General features: G+C 35.3%; 1 protein-coding gene and 1 long non-coding RNA gene across 2 annotated transcripts in view; one reads left to right on the forward strand and one right to left on the reverse strand.

Annotated features, from left to right (window-relative positions):
• Window positions 1-439: 439 nt before the first annotated feature.
• On the reverse strand, window positions 440-4,759 carry wdr45 (WD repeat domain 45). The gene is made up of 11 exons (XM_082158537.1): window positions 4,599-4,759; window positions 4,350-4,468; window positions 3,796-3,870; window positions 3,227-3,331; window positions 3,024-3,129; window positions 2,831-2,925; window positions 2,666-2,745; window positions 2,062-2,270; window positions 1,089-1,190; window positions 804-949; window positions 440-712 (listed from the first exon to the last, which is right to left on the reverse strand). Exons 2-11 carry the CDS (start codon window positions 4,396-4,398, stop codon window positions 603-605), a joined length of 1,077 nt encoding a protein of 358 aa, XP_082014663.1. The 5' UTR covers window positions 4,399-4,468; window positions 4,599-4,759; the 3' UTR covers window positions 440-602.
• Window positions 4,760-7,237: 2,478 nt separating this feature from the next.
• LOC309488705 overlaps window positions 7,238-18,435 on the forward strand; it is a 169,050-nt gene continuing 157,852 nt past the window's right edge. Inside the window, exon 1 of the long non-coding RNA XR_014202240.1 lies at window positions 7,238-7,450. This is a non-coding gene — a long non-coding RNA (uncharacterized lncRNA). The remainder of the gene's footprint in view (window positions 7,451-18,435) is intronic.

Consider the following 18,435-nt stretch of genomic DNA (forward strand, 5'->3'; position numbering starts at 1 on the left):
TAACTGTACTGTATTTTTTATCAAATATATGCAGCCTCGTTGAGCATGAGACTTCCTTCCAAAACATTAAACAATCTTACCGACCCCAAACTTTTGTAATATATGCACTGAAAACTAGTCATCTAGTGCATAATAAAATGCATTTGAATTGATCATTGATAAACCCTATGATCTATCATTTTAGAAGTTCCCTCTATTAATTAACAACAGCACAGCCCAAAACCCTCTTCTAAAAGTTCAGTCCCAAAAGGATGTATTGATCTCATGAGTAAAGTTCCTTAAAGTGTATGTGACCTTATTCCTCAAGAGTAACAGCAAACCAAGAAGACAAAGAATGATGAGAAATCATTAAAAAGTGTTCAAAGGTTGGGTTCTTCTGAAGGACTAACAAATGATCACAGACTTTGAAACGTCTGTATGTGGAGTGATAACGATAAGATCAAAGTTTACAAGACATTTATTCACACAGACTGATTTTATATACATTTGATTATACATTGCAGTAAGACAAACTCACAGAAACAAGCAACAGGAAGATTTCAACCAGCAGAGTTCACTGTTAAAGTGACTACTATTTTACATAAGATGCTCAATCTCAAGCCTTAGAAATCATCATCATCACAAATGTCCAGATACACGTCAAAAGCCTCGCGGTTGCAGTTTCCATCAGGGGTGAAGACGTACTTGTGGAATGTCCCATCAACACATATGGCTTTGAAAGAGAGAAACATGTGATAAGAAAAACTGACAGATCAATAATGTTTCAATCAAAGGTCTTGGAAAAAACCCAAAACACCACATACCAATAACAGAGTTGACGTTTTTGGAGGTGTTCTTCCCAAAGGCACAGATGCAAGCGCACTCAGCCGGCACTGTGAAGTTAGCCAGAGACCACTGACTGTCCACATACTGTCCGATGACCGGACCCACCTTTCCTACGCGTGCCAAACTACAGAAAACAAGAAGCCAGCCAGAAATGCCAGTGACTCTCTAACTACAACTACTAGGATATTTCTAAAAAACACTGCGAATGTCAAATAGTGTTTATTAATAACATGTTCAACTAGGAATGTTTGTGAAAATCTTACGCAGAGCGACGGTTCAGTTTGGTGTCTTTCAGAGCAAATATGTGCACAGTTCCCTTGTCGCTTGATGCACACAGAAAGGATGAGTCGTGGCTGAAATTAATACTGGAAAACAACAGAATTCAATGATTAATTATCATTTTAATATAAACAAAATTAATAAAATAATTAATAAACAAAATTAATAAAATTTTGTCATGGCTGAAATTAATACTGGAAAACAACAGAATTCAATAATTATTTTAATATAAACTAAATTAATAAAATAATTAATAAAATAAAATAAAATTTAGTCTTGCTAAATTAATACTGGAAAACAACAGAGTTAAATAATTTATTATTATTTTAATATAAAATAAATAAATAAAATAAAATAATCAAATATAATCAAATACAATTATGTTGTGTCTGAAATTAATACTGGAAAACAATAGAATTCAATAAATAATAAATATATATTATATATATAATATATATATAAAATCAATATATATTATCAATAAATATAATACAATTAAATTAAATTATAAGCAGAATTGGAGTTGTTTTTCTTTTACAAAAAAACAGCAATACACATATATTCATATGACATACAATAATGAAGTTAAACTCAACCCAATTTTGTTTCCTTTTGATCTGAAGGCGTCTGCTTAAATATGATTGAAATATTGGCCACTCTGCTGTCTAGATATCTATATTAAAACATTTCATATCAGTCAATCACTAATTATTAATACATTTATACTATTAGTAAAGAGTTGGTTTACTTAAAAAAAATTTGCATTTTTAATTGAATTAGTTAAGATAAATATAAATGTATTATATATATTTCTTTAAATAGATAGTTTGATCATACAGTGAAGGAAAAGCAGCATATATGTGAACTCCTTCAATACTGTTTAGAAAGCGTCCCAGGAAGTTGAGAGACTGTCCAGAGCGAGCAGAGCTAGTGCACGAAGAAGCTCAAACACTTTACCAGTAAAGTGTAGCAGGGTCAGTTCCTCTTCGTAGTTCCACTAGCTTGTCTCGTGTTGTAGTGTCGAACAGACGGATCAACGTGCCCTTCCTGGAGGCCGACGCAACCACACTGCCCAGCTGGTTCAGTGCCAGGCAGGCGATTTCACTTTGGTGGGCGTTGATGGTGAAAGGGGCAGAAGAGGTGCCAGGTTTTGTGTTGGAAAGTTCCTGTCAAAGAGTCATAAACAAAGGTAATAACACTACTAATGTGTTAATAAATGACAAAGTTTTAAAGGCATAGTTGACCCAAAAATTAAACCCTCATGCCATCAATGTATATGACTTACTTTCTTCAGATAAACTCAAACAATTTCACTTGCATTATATGGACTCACAGAGATTGATTATTTTCCTAAAAATCTTTGTTTGTGTTTATCTGAAGAAAGACAGTCATATGCATCGGGGAGGGCATGAGGGTGAATACATGAGAGCATTCTCATCTTCATCACTATCCCTTTAGTATGCAACATTGGAATTTCAACTGTAATAATGTATAATATTTATAATATATATCATATTTACCACTGTAATATGATATTATGTAAGTTTCACATAAATCTTACCACTAATTGTAGACTGCCACATTTGTGTCCAGGGAAAACCAGCAACTGCTTTTCCAAACTAGGACAAAGGTCACACAAACCTACAAACCCCAAAATACAGTGATTAAAAATAATACATACATCAAAAACAAGTAAAGCCTCTCACACAAGCAATGCTCTCAATACCTTTTGGGTTATCTCGAGTGTCAAACTCAAAAAGCTTGACAGGGTTTTCGGGGAAACTGTAAACGTAGATCCTGTTTTTCAGGACAATGATGATTCTTCACATACAAGGACAGGAAATATGATGTTATTAACACAAACAACATTTGAAGCATGAAATATCAAGCGCTATTGTCTTGATGGCTGTGTATCTTACTTGTCATGTCTCATGCGCACAGCGAGGACCGGTTTGGTGAACGTGAACTCAAGAACTAATTTGTCCTTAGGGTCTCGCACTTCCTGAGCATCATCCCATATTAATACTGCCAAAGATGTGATGAAACATTGGATAATGTTGAGGAAAACTGTTTATTCCAGCTTCAAAAGAGGGAAGTCCAAGAATTAAAGTGCTCAGTGTACCTGATATTTCAGAGAATTTGGGGTTGACGCCGCCTCCCACTACAGCCAAGAGGTTTGATCGATGAAGCATTGAACACAAGGCAATGCTGCCCACCTGCTCGTGATCTATATACAATCAAATCACAGACAGTTAAAGGGATAGTTCACCCAAAAATGAAAATTCTGTCATTAATTACTCACCCTCGTGTTCAAAACCCATAAGACTTTCATTCATCTTCAGAACACAAATGAAGATCTTTCTGTCCTTTTGACGCTTCAAAGTTCATAAAGAGATCGTAAAACTAATCCATATGAATTGATCGGTTTAGTTAAAAATTTCTGAAGAGACTCGATCACTTTATATGATGAACAGATTATTAATAATAATTTAAGCTTTTATTCTCTTTAATCTCTTTATGAACTTTTTGAAGCTTCAAAGTGTCAGTTGAGTAGCTGTCGTACGGGTTTGGAACGACATGAGGGTGAGTAATTAATGACAGAATTTTTTTTTTTTGGTGAACTAACTTTAATAGCTAACTCTACATAGGTTTTGTTTTAAAAAAAAGAAGAAAAACCCAAAAATATTTTACCTAAATGGCCCTTTTCCATTAAAGGTTCCACATTATAAATGCGGACACCTGTTTCCATGGCACAGCAGAAACAACCTAAATAACATGGAAATCAGAACATGAATAAAGTACAGATCATAAGTATATCATTAATAGTATTTTGGCTGATATGTTGCTATTTTTTAGATTATTGGCTTTACGCCAATTTCCCCTTTAGTTGGTTTCAAAATCTACCTCGTCAATAATTAATGCACTTTTTAATGTTTTCAAAAATGTGAACTAGGAGTAAACATTGTGTTCATTTGATTAAAAAAATTGAGGTTACATATTTGCTATCATGAAATATGTTGGTATTATATTGGCAAATCAAAATGGTCATAAAATATAAAAATTGTCAATCACTACTTATATGTTAATGAATACATTTATTAAATGTACTCAACACAGATAGATGGATAGATAGATAGATAGATAGATAGATAGATAGATAGATAGATAGATAGATAGATAGATAGTCTAGCAGCATTAGTTATTATATAGCAGAATGATTCTGAAAGGAAGTGTTTTAGACTCACTCTGGTCCTGGTTGAACTGAAGGCTGTTGACTCCTCTCTGCTGGGCCATGATGTGAGAGAAGAGTTGACCGCTGCTTTTCTGATATCTTCAGCAGTAATATGGTCTAGATCTGATCATCCTGGATGAGCAGGAGACAGCGGTTTAACATGGTAAAGCTGCAATCACAACATACTACGAGCTCCGAAAGTCAACACATGTAAACAACTTCCTTTTATAATATAATCAGGTTGTCATAACATCTCACTCACCATTAACTATTAAAAGACACAACGAGGGGGTAGACAAATACATCAAAGTGAGTTTATAATGTTTGATGTTAATTTGATATCGTACATTAGGCAATAACTAAACAGCTGCCAAACACTGTTGTTGTTTTGTCGCTGCTGTCTACCTCTATGATGATACGTCACTGTTAACGGAGCATTACTGCCCCCTTTTGGACTGGAGGATAACACAAGTGCCGTACGGAGAAAGCCTTTTCCACAGAAACGAAAAACAGGAACCTAAATGGGCGGAGCTTAGAGGCCCAGAAGTCATCTCTAATTGGCCCGGCCCGTTTCCATTTTTCTTGTGGTTCCTGTAACCTTTCTCCACGCTGGTCAGAACGGACCAATCACAGTCAACTGGATAATGCAGTTCGTAGGCCAACAAATCATTCCATGTAGCGGTTGTATGTCAGATACAAATCATTGTAATTAATAGATCTTAAAAGACACTTTTTTTGTGCAAAAAGTTGTCCCAAAAAAAATAATAAAATAAATAAATAATTCTGTCCTTACATTTGAATGGGCATCAACGGAGAATTACTACTTTTATTTCCGTGTAACCCAAGCCATTCATACAATTGGATACTATGGATTCCTTTAACGCACACACAATTACAGTTAAACATGACAAAATGACGCAAATATTAAAATTATAATTTTTTGAAACCCAATAACCCTAATAGGCTAATAACAACAACAATAATAATAAAGGATGATAATTTAGACATAAATAAATTGCATGGCATCATAATATTGAATATCCCAAAGTTATTTATTTACAAATGTGCACTGTCTAAAAAGCACTGAAACTTATTCATGTAATTCACTTTTCTGTCCAACAGGTGTCAGCAAGTAACTAAAGACGGTCTCTTCAATAATAACACGTTCGTTTGCAGTTTATCTTGACACACAATTAATGAAACAATTCACCATTTTCTCACAACTTTAAACATAAACTTCATACAAAACTAGTACACTAGTGTACACTACTATAACACTAGTGAGATCAGTTCAAAATACTGTTACAAAAACCTCCCTTTGGCAACCAGGAATCATTTTACAGCTCAATGTCTATTACAGTAGGCTATACAGCATGAATAGAGGGGTGCTGATACAGTGAAATTCAACAATAAGCTTTAATAAATGTTTATTTTCCTTGCACTTCTGTAAAGAGATCTTGCAGTGGATGAAAAGAAAACTTTAAACACCAAAGAATTTAACATTCACCTGGTATGCAATGCAATACAGTACAGGCTACTGTCAATTACAATTGTAAAAATAACATTGCTTAAGGCAAGGACCATATTTTTCATACTAAAGCAGTTTCTTAGTCTTCTGACAAGATTTTCTCTCCCTCCCCAGGCAGTCGTCTCTCAGTGCTGCAAAAATACCAAATATAAGAAGTACTTGGAAACAAATCAGTTTGACAATTACGAGTTAGGGTGTACAACACAATATTTATATTATCCTAAGATTCTGATAGTGTCATCAGTTTTGCTACTTAATGTTTACACATGGATAAATCAAATGTGTGCTATCTGAGTTCACAGTGTGACACTTGAGTTAACTATATTGTGTACCTGTGTTTTCTGAATGAGAAAATGGTTAAACCTGTGCAAAATCAGGACATTTTTTAGTAGAGTTTTGCAGAAAACTGGAACATGTGAAAATTGAAAACAGGAGTTTGGGATGGTTTGGGAGATTGGGCCATGCACTTGAATCAGTTATAGTGTATTTGCAATCAAGAAAAACTGCAATTACTGAAACGACACAAAGGTAATGATGGCCTTTACGATGTCTGTCTGTTTGCAAGAGGGTCCACCTTCTCAGCGGTGTCTTAAAACGACCATATTAAAAAATATATATGCTGTGGACAACACAACAGGGCCGTAAAGAAAAGAAAGACAGGCTGTCTCCTGAGTGATTCTGTTTCTCAGTTACACAATTAAAATGTCTGCATAGCTCATAAAACAGGTCTCTGAGCTATTTGCCATCCAGACGCACATTTTGAAGAATGCAGCTAGATTTCGAAAGTATGTGTCTTTTCTTGGTTTTACTCTGTGCTGTGAATGGTAACATTTTGTTTTACATACACTTTCATATATTTTGTACACAAACGTATTGGGTGAGTTGCTTCACATTGTCAGACTGATAAATGCTTGCTCAGAAAGGAAGATGTACTGAATTATAAAACCAGACGAGGTATTCTATAAGCATGTGAATGAGAGTGCTAAGATATGACAGGCACTACATGATGCATTTCAAGTTAAACAGTGGTTGACCTCAAGACAAGGGCACTATATAGATAGATCCCTTTGGAAAGTAAGTACATGATGTTTAGCATATGCATTTTTAATAATGGTGCAAAGGCGACTATTTAATAGTGCATGGACATATGAAAACACATTAATCACAAATCTTAACCCTAAAGACTGCATAATATTTGATACACAAATTTATAAGGCCTCTAAATTATCAACATGATAAACAAAACTTTGCTGGAAAAACCTGTTATACACAAATTTACTACAATAGTTTTCCGTCTGCAGGATCACATAAGTGTTTGCATCAAGCTTAAAGGGGTGGTATAATGCCCTTTTCACACGTACCGTTTTTGTGTCTGTCCCTTTAAATGCAAATGAGCTGCTGCTCCCGGCACAGAGGGGCGGAGCTTCAACAGCTTGTGTCCTTTTACCTCACACAGACATGCACTGGAAATTCCAAAAACCTTTAGCCTTTTATGTTCAAACCGAAGTCAGAAAGATGGAGAGACTCAAGAAGAAGTGACAACATGTAGACAAGATTTCTGAATGGTTAGTTGGTGAATTTATGTAGTTTATGTGTAGTTATTTTATAGTCATTGATTAGCATATTCTGTCATGATAATCTATAAATCGCGTTCACGGGGGCGGGGTTTATGTACATTTTAGGGTTAGGGATGTCACTAACACGGGAGGAATGTTGTGTAGTCCCAACCAGCCGTTTATTGTAGTCCTTAAAAAGCAATTTCTTTAAAAGCAAATATCTCCCTTTGCTTTGAACTTTGAGCGTTGTAACTTTTCAGATGTTGTTTATGCTCAAACAGCAACATTACACGCTAACTAAAGTTAGAAAAGTGAAATCATATTCAACCATCCCCTTTAATGGGCAACTAATGGCTTTGATGTTATCTCGACCACTCCAGATCATTTTCTTGGTGGGTCACATCATATGAGTATCTTTCTGAACAAACGGCCATTTCAGCTCAACCTTTGATTTAGTTTTCAGTCCAGCTGGCGAATTTGTTTTATTAATTGAGAACAAATAAGGTTTTGTGAAGACGCCTGATGGTATTTTTTGAGAAGAAAACCAATCTGTTTGAAACTGAGAGAGTTCCCTTAAAATCACTATAACATAATTTAGGTATGTTGGATAAGATTCAACACTAAAACATTTTGAATGAAACAAAACAAGTTTTCTCAGTTATCAATTCAAGTTTGAAGTATTACTGTAATATGGGTTAATAATGCAAATTGGGTTAAGGTTAAAACAACAGCCATTGGTACTTTCCAAGGCTTTAACCACATATTTACTATGGATTGGGGTAATATTAAAAAAATCGGCCAGTTGAAACCCATATTTTTTGACATATCCCCTTATGGTGGTCCCCCGATGTTTATGGTATTTGTATAATAATCTGATTCATATGGAAGGTAATTTCTGCCACATAAGAAGAAAAAAATCATGCTGTCTTAATTTAAAAAGTCAAAATTATGACATACTAAATCGTAATTGACATACTAAGTCATAATTTTTACTTTTTTCAAAAAAAAAAAAAATTATGCAATAAATTCGAAATTGTGTCAGTCATAATTATAATATACTAAATCATAATTATGAGATTTATAAAGTCAATTATGACACTATCATAATTTTGACTTTTTTCCATGACAGTCTAAATTATGACATAAAAGTCAAAGTTATGACATTATAAGAAACTGTGAGAGATGTTGAAATTGTGACATTCTAATTATGAGATAAAAAAGTTATGTTTACACAAAAGTAGAAATTATGACATACCAAATCATTATTATGACTTTTTATGACATAATTGTGAAAAAAATTAATTGTGACTTTTCTGCCATATTTCTGCCATTTTAAGTCATAATTTCAGAATCAGTATCACCTTTATTACCAAGTACCGTGGGTTTACATGTATAAGGAATTTGTCTTGGTGTACTGGTGCTTAAAAATAGTAAAAAAAAAAAAAAAGGAATAAAATAATATTAATAAGATAGACATCTGTAAGGTAAGATAGGAAAGTCAAAAACAAAGTTATGAAAGAGAAGCATAAATATAAATAAACTATAAAGAAATGAAAAAACTATATAAATATAAACATAAACAGGAAGAATAAAAATTTACACATTAGCTGTACATTAGTGCAGAAAGTGCACTTTACGTGTGCATTAATGTGTATGAGTTGTGTGCATTACTGTAATAGATATAAAATAACCCGAGTTTGTCCATGGAGGCAGATAAGAGAACACGGGTCCTGCAGTATTGCTGATGAGGCCAATTACGGATGGAAAGAATCTGTTTTTGTGGTTTTAAGTTTAAGTGCTATGGTTTTAGTCTTGATGGACCGCAGAGGAGTGTGTCTCAGTGAGTTTCTGTCCGGGGTGAGAAGGGTTAGCATCTTTTCCCAGTACCATGTGCTGCCTCATGTCAGTCTGAAAGTCTGTGAACCACCTTCAAGTAGAATCAGGCACTCTTGGTAGCAGAGCCAGAATGATTGTGTTAAAAGCAGAGCTGAAATCCACAAACAGGATCCTGGCGTAGGTTCCAGGTGAATCCAGGTGCTGGAGGATGAAGTGGAAGACCATGTTAACTAAGTCATCTACAGACCTGTAGGCAAACTGCAGGGGGTCCAGGAGAGGGTCTGTGATGGATTTGAAGTCGGACAGAAAGAGGCGCTTAAAGGACTTCATTACCAGATGTCAGAAGGACAGGTTTGTAGTCATTAAGACTTGTGATGGTGGAGTTCTTGAAGCAGGCTGGCACATGGTGTATCTCCAGTGAGCTGTTAAAGATATCTGTAAACACTGGAGACAGCTGATCAGCACAGTACCTTCTAGCACAAATTACATTCAAACTGAAGTTGTGATGAATGAGGCCAGCAGGTGGCGCTGTAAAGATACTTTCTGTTGTTATTTAATGATTAAATATACAACTTTGTGGCTTAATCCACACATTTTAATTAACATTCTGGTACATTTCTGCTGAGTAAAGTAGCTACTCGAAACAAAGAGAAAAGTTCATGACGCAAGTGGGTTTAAGCATCTGCCCTTTACAAACCCTCTCAAAGTACAGGCAGTTTATTCTGTGCTGCAACAAATGATCAGATTTATTTCCATTACGCTTTTCTGTCTACTTTGTTTGTCGTTTATCCTGTCTAGACTGGAAAAGACAAACAGAGATGTTGCCAGAAGCAGCTATTGCACTGATAATGATAATGCGCTTCTATAAAGTCTGAAGAGACAAGAGGAAATCTGGCCAGCCATAAACTAAGACATTTCCTCAGATTTGACTGAAATCACAGTAATTTTTCCCTTGTGTTTATATCATTTTGAACATTAAAAGACACGGAAAACTGATTTAATTGCAACCACAGGCTCATTTCTATTACCAACTGCTGAGAGACAACAAAACTGACTTTAGTGCACTTATTCCCTTCACAAAACATTCATATCGTATTAGAGTGTAACATAAGAATGATCAAATCAGGGCTTTTAATTGAGGTTTTAATTGTATGAACCTAAACATTAAGTGATAGGCTAATAAATGTAGCTACATGCTAACAAATTGTAACCCCCCCACTATACCCCAAAAAACACATTGCATTACAATAGGCAAGTGTATTTGTGTAAGTCTAAGTGTAATTGTAAAAACATCTGGTAAGGAAACAGCTACTGTTTTTATTAGTGCTTGACACAAATTTCACGATTTCAATTCATAAGCTTGCAATTTGATTCCGATCTTAATTCAATGTAGCCTAGATTTGTTTGGATAAATATCAGGTAGGCTACAGTAGCTGCATGTTGCATGTTCAAGGAAAAAAAATCTCCCAAATAAAACATACATGGAGTCCTGCCAGCTGGTGTTATTTTTAAAGGTTAAAATGAACAACTCAAATTAATATGTGTTTTTTATAAGAACAACATTATTATATTTTTAATGATATGAGTAAAAATATAATAAATCTGTAGCCTAATAGTGCATATATTAGGCAAAATATTCCTCTCTATATATATATATATTTTTTTTTTTGCTAAAAACAGTAGCATGCTATGGTCATTAATGGCTTTCCTGAGGTAAATGTAACATGACGTGACATATTGTTTACAAGCTGTATTGTTGACGTCTTTCTGCGGTTGAAACACTGATTGGCCGATTATATGAGACGGTAAGTCGTAATGTATCTTTCAACTGACGTTCATTCATGTTTATTGGCTATTAACCAGTAAAGCAGAAGAGATGACTGACGGTTCACGCCTCGCTTGAACTGGTGCGCGACACCGATCTGTCACGTGACATATAAGAGCGCCAAAACGGTATTTATTTCGTAATAAAATGTTAATTTCAAAGCTGATACTTTGCTGTTAGACATATTTGTAATATTTAATATAGCCTACTATCGTATCCGTAATCATAAACACACTGGTTTGTAAATGATTTTACCATAAGCTACTGCATTTGTTATACTTCTGGTTATTTAGCAATCAGAAGTTCACACACATTCACAGAAAATAGCTTACGTGTTGCAAAACAAGGTGGATAAGTTCAAATGCTTTATGCTTTATTTAGCATACTCAAAAGCTGTTCGAATTACCATACCAATCTTTATCTCTTACTATTTCTGCAGTAGCCTATATACTGTCTGTACTAGCCTATTCAAATTTTCTATTCATAAATTACCTGTAGCACATATGCTGGCTTTGTACCCTTCCAGATTTCCCAATTCCACTGTGAACTAATGTTTTTTTTTTTTTTTTTAGACCACCAAGAGTTCATACATTTTCACACAAAATTGGTTTTGATGACCATAATGCAGACGGTTTTAATGCATAATTCAACAACAGAAATATTATCATGTCATCACATTACGATGGCAGCAGCTGTTTTGCATTCAGATTCATGCAGCAGGAAAATCTGCCACACAAATTGTAAACAAGTTAATTAAAACAAATGAAGCAGCGCATAGTTCGAAATAAAAGTTGGTTTATAACAGAACCTCGTGCACAATGGTCCATGAATATGTGCTTCATCAAACATTACACTCCAACTGAAAGAAGCTCCTTAAGATCGCTCGACTCCACAGGGTTTTGCTTGCAAAAATTTAAGTTTAAAGAGACAAGCCCAAGGCAATTATCCAGAGTGATAATGGAAAGAACACTGTGGGTCAGTGTCCTCCTGTGTTGTTATCAAAAAGAGACAGGGAATCTGTGGGAATGACCATAAATAGAAATAAGGGTGAATTATGAGGAGCCAGACTCTTTTGTAGTTCACACACCCCATGTTAAAGACTCTGATAAAGAGGACCTATTATGCTTTCTTACTTTTTTACATTCATTTTCTTTAGTGTGTAATGTTGCTATTTGAGCAACACTTCAAAAGCAAAGTCACTTGAGCAAAGTCACTTCAAAAGGAGTTATTCTCTATATCAGTGCGCACTGTTTCTGAACTCCATGAAACGCCTCCATTGTAGACTTGAGTTTTCTTCAGTGAACGAACACATCATAGTATTCCTCATTTAAATAATTCCTGGTTGAGTTGCGTTAGTAGTGTGTTGAACTTGAAACTTATGGTAAGAGGCGTGCCATTTCTGAAACCAATCACAACACACTGGTCCGGCTGACCAATCAGAGCACAATGCGCTGAGGAAGGAAGGGCTTCATTGAGACAGGAACTAAAGAGAGTTAAGGCCCCGATATACTCGTAAACTTGTACCGGTAAAAAGGAGTTCAAAATAAGTGAACAGTTAGGCCCCGATCACACCTAACGCGTTTTTCAGGTTCGAAAATGCGAGGTGCAGAGAACCATAGATATCATATAATAAAGGCTAGATATCTTACGGCGGAGTCACTTCCGGCATCACCGGCGGCCATCTTACCACAGGGAAGCTGTGAATTAAGGTGAGTGATCTGCATGCACACAAATCCTCTTATCTCGCTGAAATCTTGACGGATTTACAAACGGTTTGGTTTCTTACAAACGTTATTAAAGTGGCTATAATTCTTTCATATGGAAGTCCATTGTGATAATTATTCATATGTATGCAGTGTCATAACTACATCTCTGACGTTTATAACAAACCAAACCGTTTGAAAATCGGTTGAAAATTTAGCAAGTTATGGTTATTTAAAAGTACATGCACCATGTTACGAGTGAGCGAGCACCCTGTGGTAAGATGGCCGCCATGTGCGGACGTCGACCTCCATTGGCCAGCAGCGCGGACGAGACATCTAGCCTTTATTATATGATATCTATGCAGAGAACTGCCCCATCACACAGGACGAGCAGTGCACTGCGTTTTTTATGTTGCTAGGCAACCACTGAAACAGCTGTCCTGTCAGTCAAGTACATGTCAAGTCAAGTCAAGTCAAGTTTATTTGTATAGCGCTTTTCACAATACAGATTGTATCAAAGCAGCTTCACAGTATTAAATTTAAATAATACAACAAAGTTTGTTTCAAGAGGATTTTATTGATTGATAAAATTAAATTAAATATCCCCAAAATATCCCCAACTGAGCAAGCCAAAGGCAACAGTGGCAAGGAACCGAAAAACTCCATCAAGTGACCTAATGGTGTCCTAAAACTCCATCAGGTGACCTAATGGAGAAAAAAAAACCTTGGGAGAACCCAGGCTCAGTCGGGGGCCAGTTCTCCTCTGGCATTTATGAGCTAGAGGCCGGATTGTAGTTTGAACTGTGGGATTATATGAATGCCTGGCTGAAGAGATGCGACTTTAATCTAGTTTTAAACTGGGAGAGCGAGTCTGAGCAATGAACAGTATCAGGAAGACTATTCCAGAGTTTTGGAGCCAAATGTGAAAATGCTCTCCCTCCTTTGGTGGTTCTGGATATCCTAGGTATGACCAAAAAACTTGAATTTAGTGATCTTAAAGAGCGCGATGGATTATAGGGCGATAGAAGATCCGTTAAATAGACAGGAGCTAAGCCGTTTAGGGCTTTATAAGTCAGTAGCAATACCTTGTAATTAATACGGAACTTTATAGGTAACCAATGCAGTGATGATAAAATCGGTGTTATATGATCATATTTTCTTGATCTCGTAAGAACTCTAGCGGCGGCATTTTGGACTAACTGTAGCTTGTTTATTGAGGATGCAGCCAGGACAACCAGCTAATAAAGCATTACAGTAATCCAGTCTCGAGGTCATGAATGCATGAACTAACTTTTCTGCATCAGAAACTGATAGCATATTACGTAGCTTAGCAATGTTTCTAAGGTGGAAAAAGGCTGTTTTTGTAACATATGAAATATGATTTTCAAAAGACAGGTTGCAATCGAGTATAACACCCAGGTCTTTTACTGTAGAAGATAAAGTAACAGGACATCCTATGATGTTAAAGTTGTATTGTGCAAGGTTTTGTGGGCGGTTTTTTGAACCGATAAGTATTACCTCTGTCTTGTCTGGATTTAATAAAAGAAAACATGTCAAATCAGCCTTTTATTAACTTTATTTACTTTCTGTTAACATTGTGGTAGTTACGGTTCGTGAAGTCGTTAAGCTCCTGGTAACTCGCGAGAGCACCACAAGTTTATCCTCCATCATCGCACTCTCCGGGCGTTCAAAGCAACTGTAGCTTTCATCACTAAAACGGAAGGCCCGCCTCTCCATTCATTCAACGCGATGACGTCGAGCGTTTTTTCCGCTCGGAGTTGCTTTTTTTAATAGCGATGTGTATCTATTTGCACCAGCTCTGCAATTCAGTACTCAAGTACAGTCACGTTTATTTATATAACATGTTATACAATACATGCTTTAAAGCAAGCAGCTTTACAGTATTAAACATGAAAAAACAGCGTCAGTGTCTCTTTCAAAATTACAACTTCTACAATCTTCATTTAAGCGACTGAAGTGTATTCATGTTTTTACTTGCGGACGTCTGACCTCGATGAACTGAACAGAAGAAATGAAGCAGAGAAGATTTCCACATCAAAGAAGGCGGAGTCTCAGAGCCACACCTATTACATCATCGCCATGGACCAATGGTAGTTCAAAGGTGTTTACCATGGGGTGTGTTTTCCGTACAACGATGTAACTTGCTGGTTCACTACCATAGTGCAATGCATAATTGAAGGAATTAACTAGCTCGTCACAACTGTTTCCCGAAAAACATATTGTCGCAAATTTGTCGTTCAACCACGTTGGTTAATGACGTCACGCAGGTGATAGAGTAATAACTTTTTTGAATGAATCCGCATAAAATCGAATTAATGCTAGATTTTTTGCTATAAATTACAGACATGGCATCTGAGCCCAAATTCTCATTTTTCTCCGTATTTTACTTTATTTGCAGATTCAATCGTAGGCTTTATTCTTTTGTACTAGAGCACTTTTTCGCACATGCACACTCTTCAAAAACGGCACTTTAAATCTCTTGACAAACTAAAAGATGTAAATGACATTTGTATATATTCAAAATAAAAGATATAGAACTTGCTTATTTTGATCAAGATAAGGATTTATTAAGTCGACATATCATGCAAACAAGAAACTAAGCTTCTAACCACAGGTCGAGAGCTGTCGTTCCAAGTCCAACCACACAACTTTGCGAAGCTGTTTGCGAATGTTCGTTGAAACTATGGAATCGGGAAACACCGACTCGTTGAACTATGCGGATAACGACAGAACTTGCGACCATAACGGTGCTTTCGGGAAAATACATCCCAGAGAGAACTTTTCCGGAAAGTTCGCTTTGGCGAGCTGTTTCGAACTTCCGAAACCAACACAAAACAAACTTTGTTTGAAACTTTGTGTCACATCAGTTTCGTTCTTCGATTTCGCTTAAAGTATATCGGGTTATTTACTGACAGACTGGAAAAAGAAGAGCTACAACAACAAAAAAAAAAAGTAGGCTACATTCATCTTTTGAACATTCAAGCATGAGAACCTATTCTAGTTGATCAAAAACAAAATCAAGACATAATATGGCCTCTTTAAAAGTCAATTTAGTACACTAATATGCATATGGCCTCCCAGCAAACAGATATGGACTAAACATCTCGATTTTTAATTTCAAGGGAATTTTTAATACACATAAATGTGAAGGTTTCTAATATAAGCACGTTCTGAAAATCAATTGTTTCCCTTTGAAATGAATAATTACTGCAGGCAGGATGGGGAATGCAATGCTAATCAGATTGTTGGGCATGAATCCAGCCCTGAGGGACGCCGCGGCTCGCTCGCTCCACTGAGATGAGAATAATGTTTAGTATAACAACCCTCACAAATTATTCATTTATTTGACTGAGTGTAAAGCACAGTTCAGCATAAATATTGATGATGTACACTGGTGAGGAGCTCGTTTCCTATTGTAGATGGTTGTATTAACAATAAACACATAATTAGTAACATAAAGGTCTTTTAAAGACCATGTTAACAGATTGTTTGTCATTTGCCCTGAACAGTGAACACAGCTCATAACTGCTAGTTGATATTAATAAATCTTCAAGATTAGTTTAGAAATAAGAGAACGAGTACATGGCGATGAGGACGACACCCTGAACATGAAGTTCATTGCTGACCATATTCAAGATGGTCTTCAGAACTGGATTGCAAACCAGAATATGACATGCACACACTATTAAAGAATCTTTTGATTTTTTAATTAATAAAAATATGTAATGGCTTTAAAAGGGTTTTTGTCATTTAAATATAAAAGCTTGATGCAAAAGGTTGACAAAGTCAATGTCCCATGAAAGTGTTATTTTAGTATTATTAAGATACTATAGTTTTTTTTTTTTATATTTTTGGTTCGTCTTTATTTTTATACTTTCTGTTTTTATTTTAATTTTGTTTTAAGTTTGAGTAACTTTGTTGTGTGATTTTGCCATTTTATTGGTCATTGTTTTTTAATGTCTATTTAGTTTTATTACTTTTTATTTCAGTTTTAGTTATTTTAGTATATGAAAATGAAAAAAGGAAATGTAAATGAAAATGGGAAATGTTATGTTAGCAAGTATAGCTGAAACTGAAGTCTTTTTTAGCTAGTTTAAGTTATATTGTTTGGTTTTGTTATATTTTATTTTATTTCAATAAAAAATTATATAATTTCAAGTCATATAAATGTTTAATGTTTAAGTTTTAGTTAACTACACTGAAAAAAACAACAACACAATTTTCACTCAGAAATTACTAGTAAATTTCTCAAATAATTACAAAGAAACAGCAAGTAACATTGATTTATATGTGACATTTTTATGTCCAAAAACTGAAATAGTGTTTTCATGTAAAACATATTCCAATAATTTTAGAAACATTTAGATTTAAAATTTAGAAAAATATATTTTTAACCTTATGCTATGAATTTAAAATTGGAGTTTTGTGAGTGTGGCTCTTAGTCCATGTCTGTTAGCGTTGAGGCTAAAGTGTAAAGTAAATTTTAGCAGATAAAACTCTTGTTTGCATGGGTGTATTAATTTTTGTCCAATCAAATGCTTTCTAGATTGAAAACATCCCTCTTCGCCCATTTCCATTGCATTAGCCACGCTCCAACCTCCTGTTTCAATATTAAATAAATTAGTTTAAACTAGAACGTGATGTTATATTGATAAAGTTGAAGTCCTCAGTGAGTTCATTCAGGCCTGTCAGATGAGACAACAAATCGTTTTGAGCTGAGGTGCATGAAAACATAGCCTTAAAGTTTTTACCATATGGGAGTAAACAAACACTTCATGAAACATTGTCAAAACAACAACATATTCCCCATAATGCCAACTCCACCTGAATCAGAAGTCTTATGAGCATTGTTACTAAGCAACAACTCACACACACAGAAACATTATCCTACTCTTACATAAACATACAGTGTGGTATGAGATCAGATGATAATACTGATCTCTGAGTTCTTTGATATTTACACTACCGTTCAAACGTTTGGGGTCAGTGTATTAAGCAGCACTGTGACTGGAATAATGACGCTGAAAATTAAAAAGAATAAATTTAAAATAATTTTGTAATGACACACAACCCTGAATTCATGAGATATAGATAAAGATTGGAATATCCAATATCTGAATATGTAATATTTAAGAAAGCTACCAAATAATCAAGGTTATTCAAAATGTAAATTTTTTTTTTTTACCAAACTGGTAATTGAATACCTCATATTGATCACACCATTAATCTGACTATTGAGAGAGATGCATGTCCACATCAGTATCTCTTATGATTATGATCTAGCTAATTGTCAATAGAATTGCGTTTCTCCGTGCAACAAACTTTTATTCGCTCGATTGCTTCCGATTAGAAACCATCACACCAGTACACTCAATAAGATCAAGTAGAGCAAAGCACTTAAAAAGGAAAACAAAGACAAGCAATTGGCTCTATGACAGAACGCTCCCTCCATCCCTCCCTCTCCATCAGCATTAACACCTCCTTCCCCTGACTGCTCCTTTCAGTCTAATCCTGTTCATCACTTCCAAGATGAGACGGCATCCCAGGGAACTGCAAATCGATAGAAGTGTTCTCGGGAGGCTGAAGATTAATGTGGGAATCGCAGGCTTTGGGAAGACGGTTAAGTAGAA

The sequence above is a fragment of the Leuciscus leuciscus genome (genome assembly GCF_965113295.1).
Source record: "Leuciscus leuciscus genome assembly, chromosome: 24".
NCBI classification, from domain to species: domain Eukaryota; kingdom Metazoa; phylum Chordata; class Actinopteri; order Cypriniformes; family Leuciscidae; genus Leuciscus; species Leuciscus leuciscus.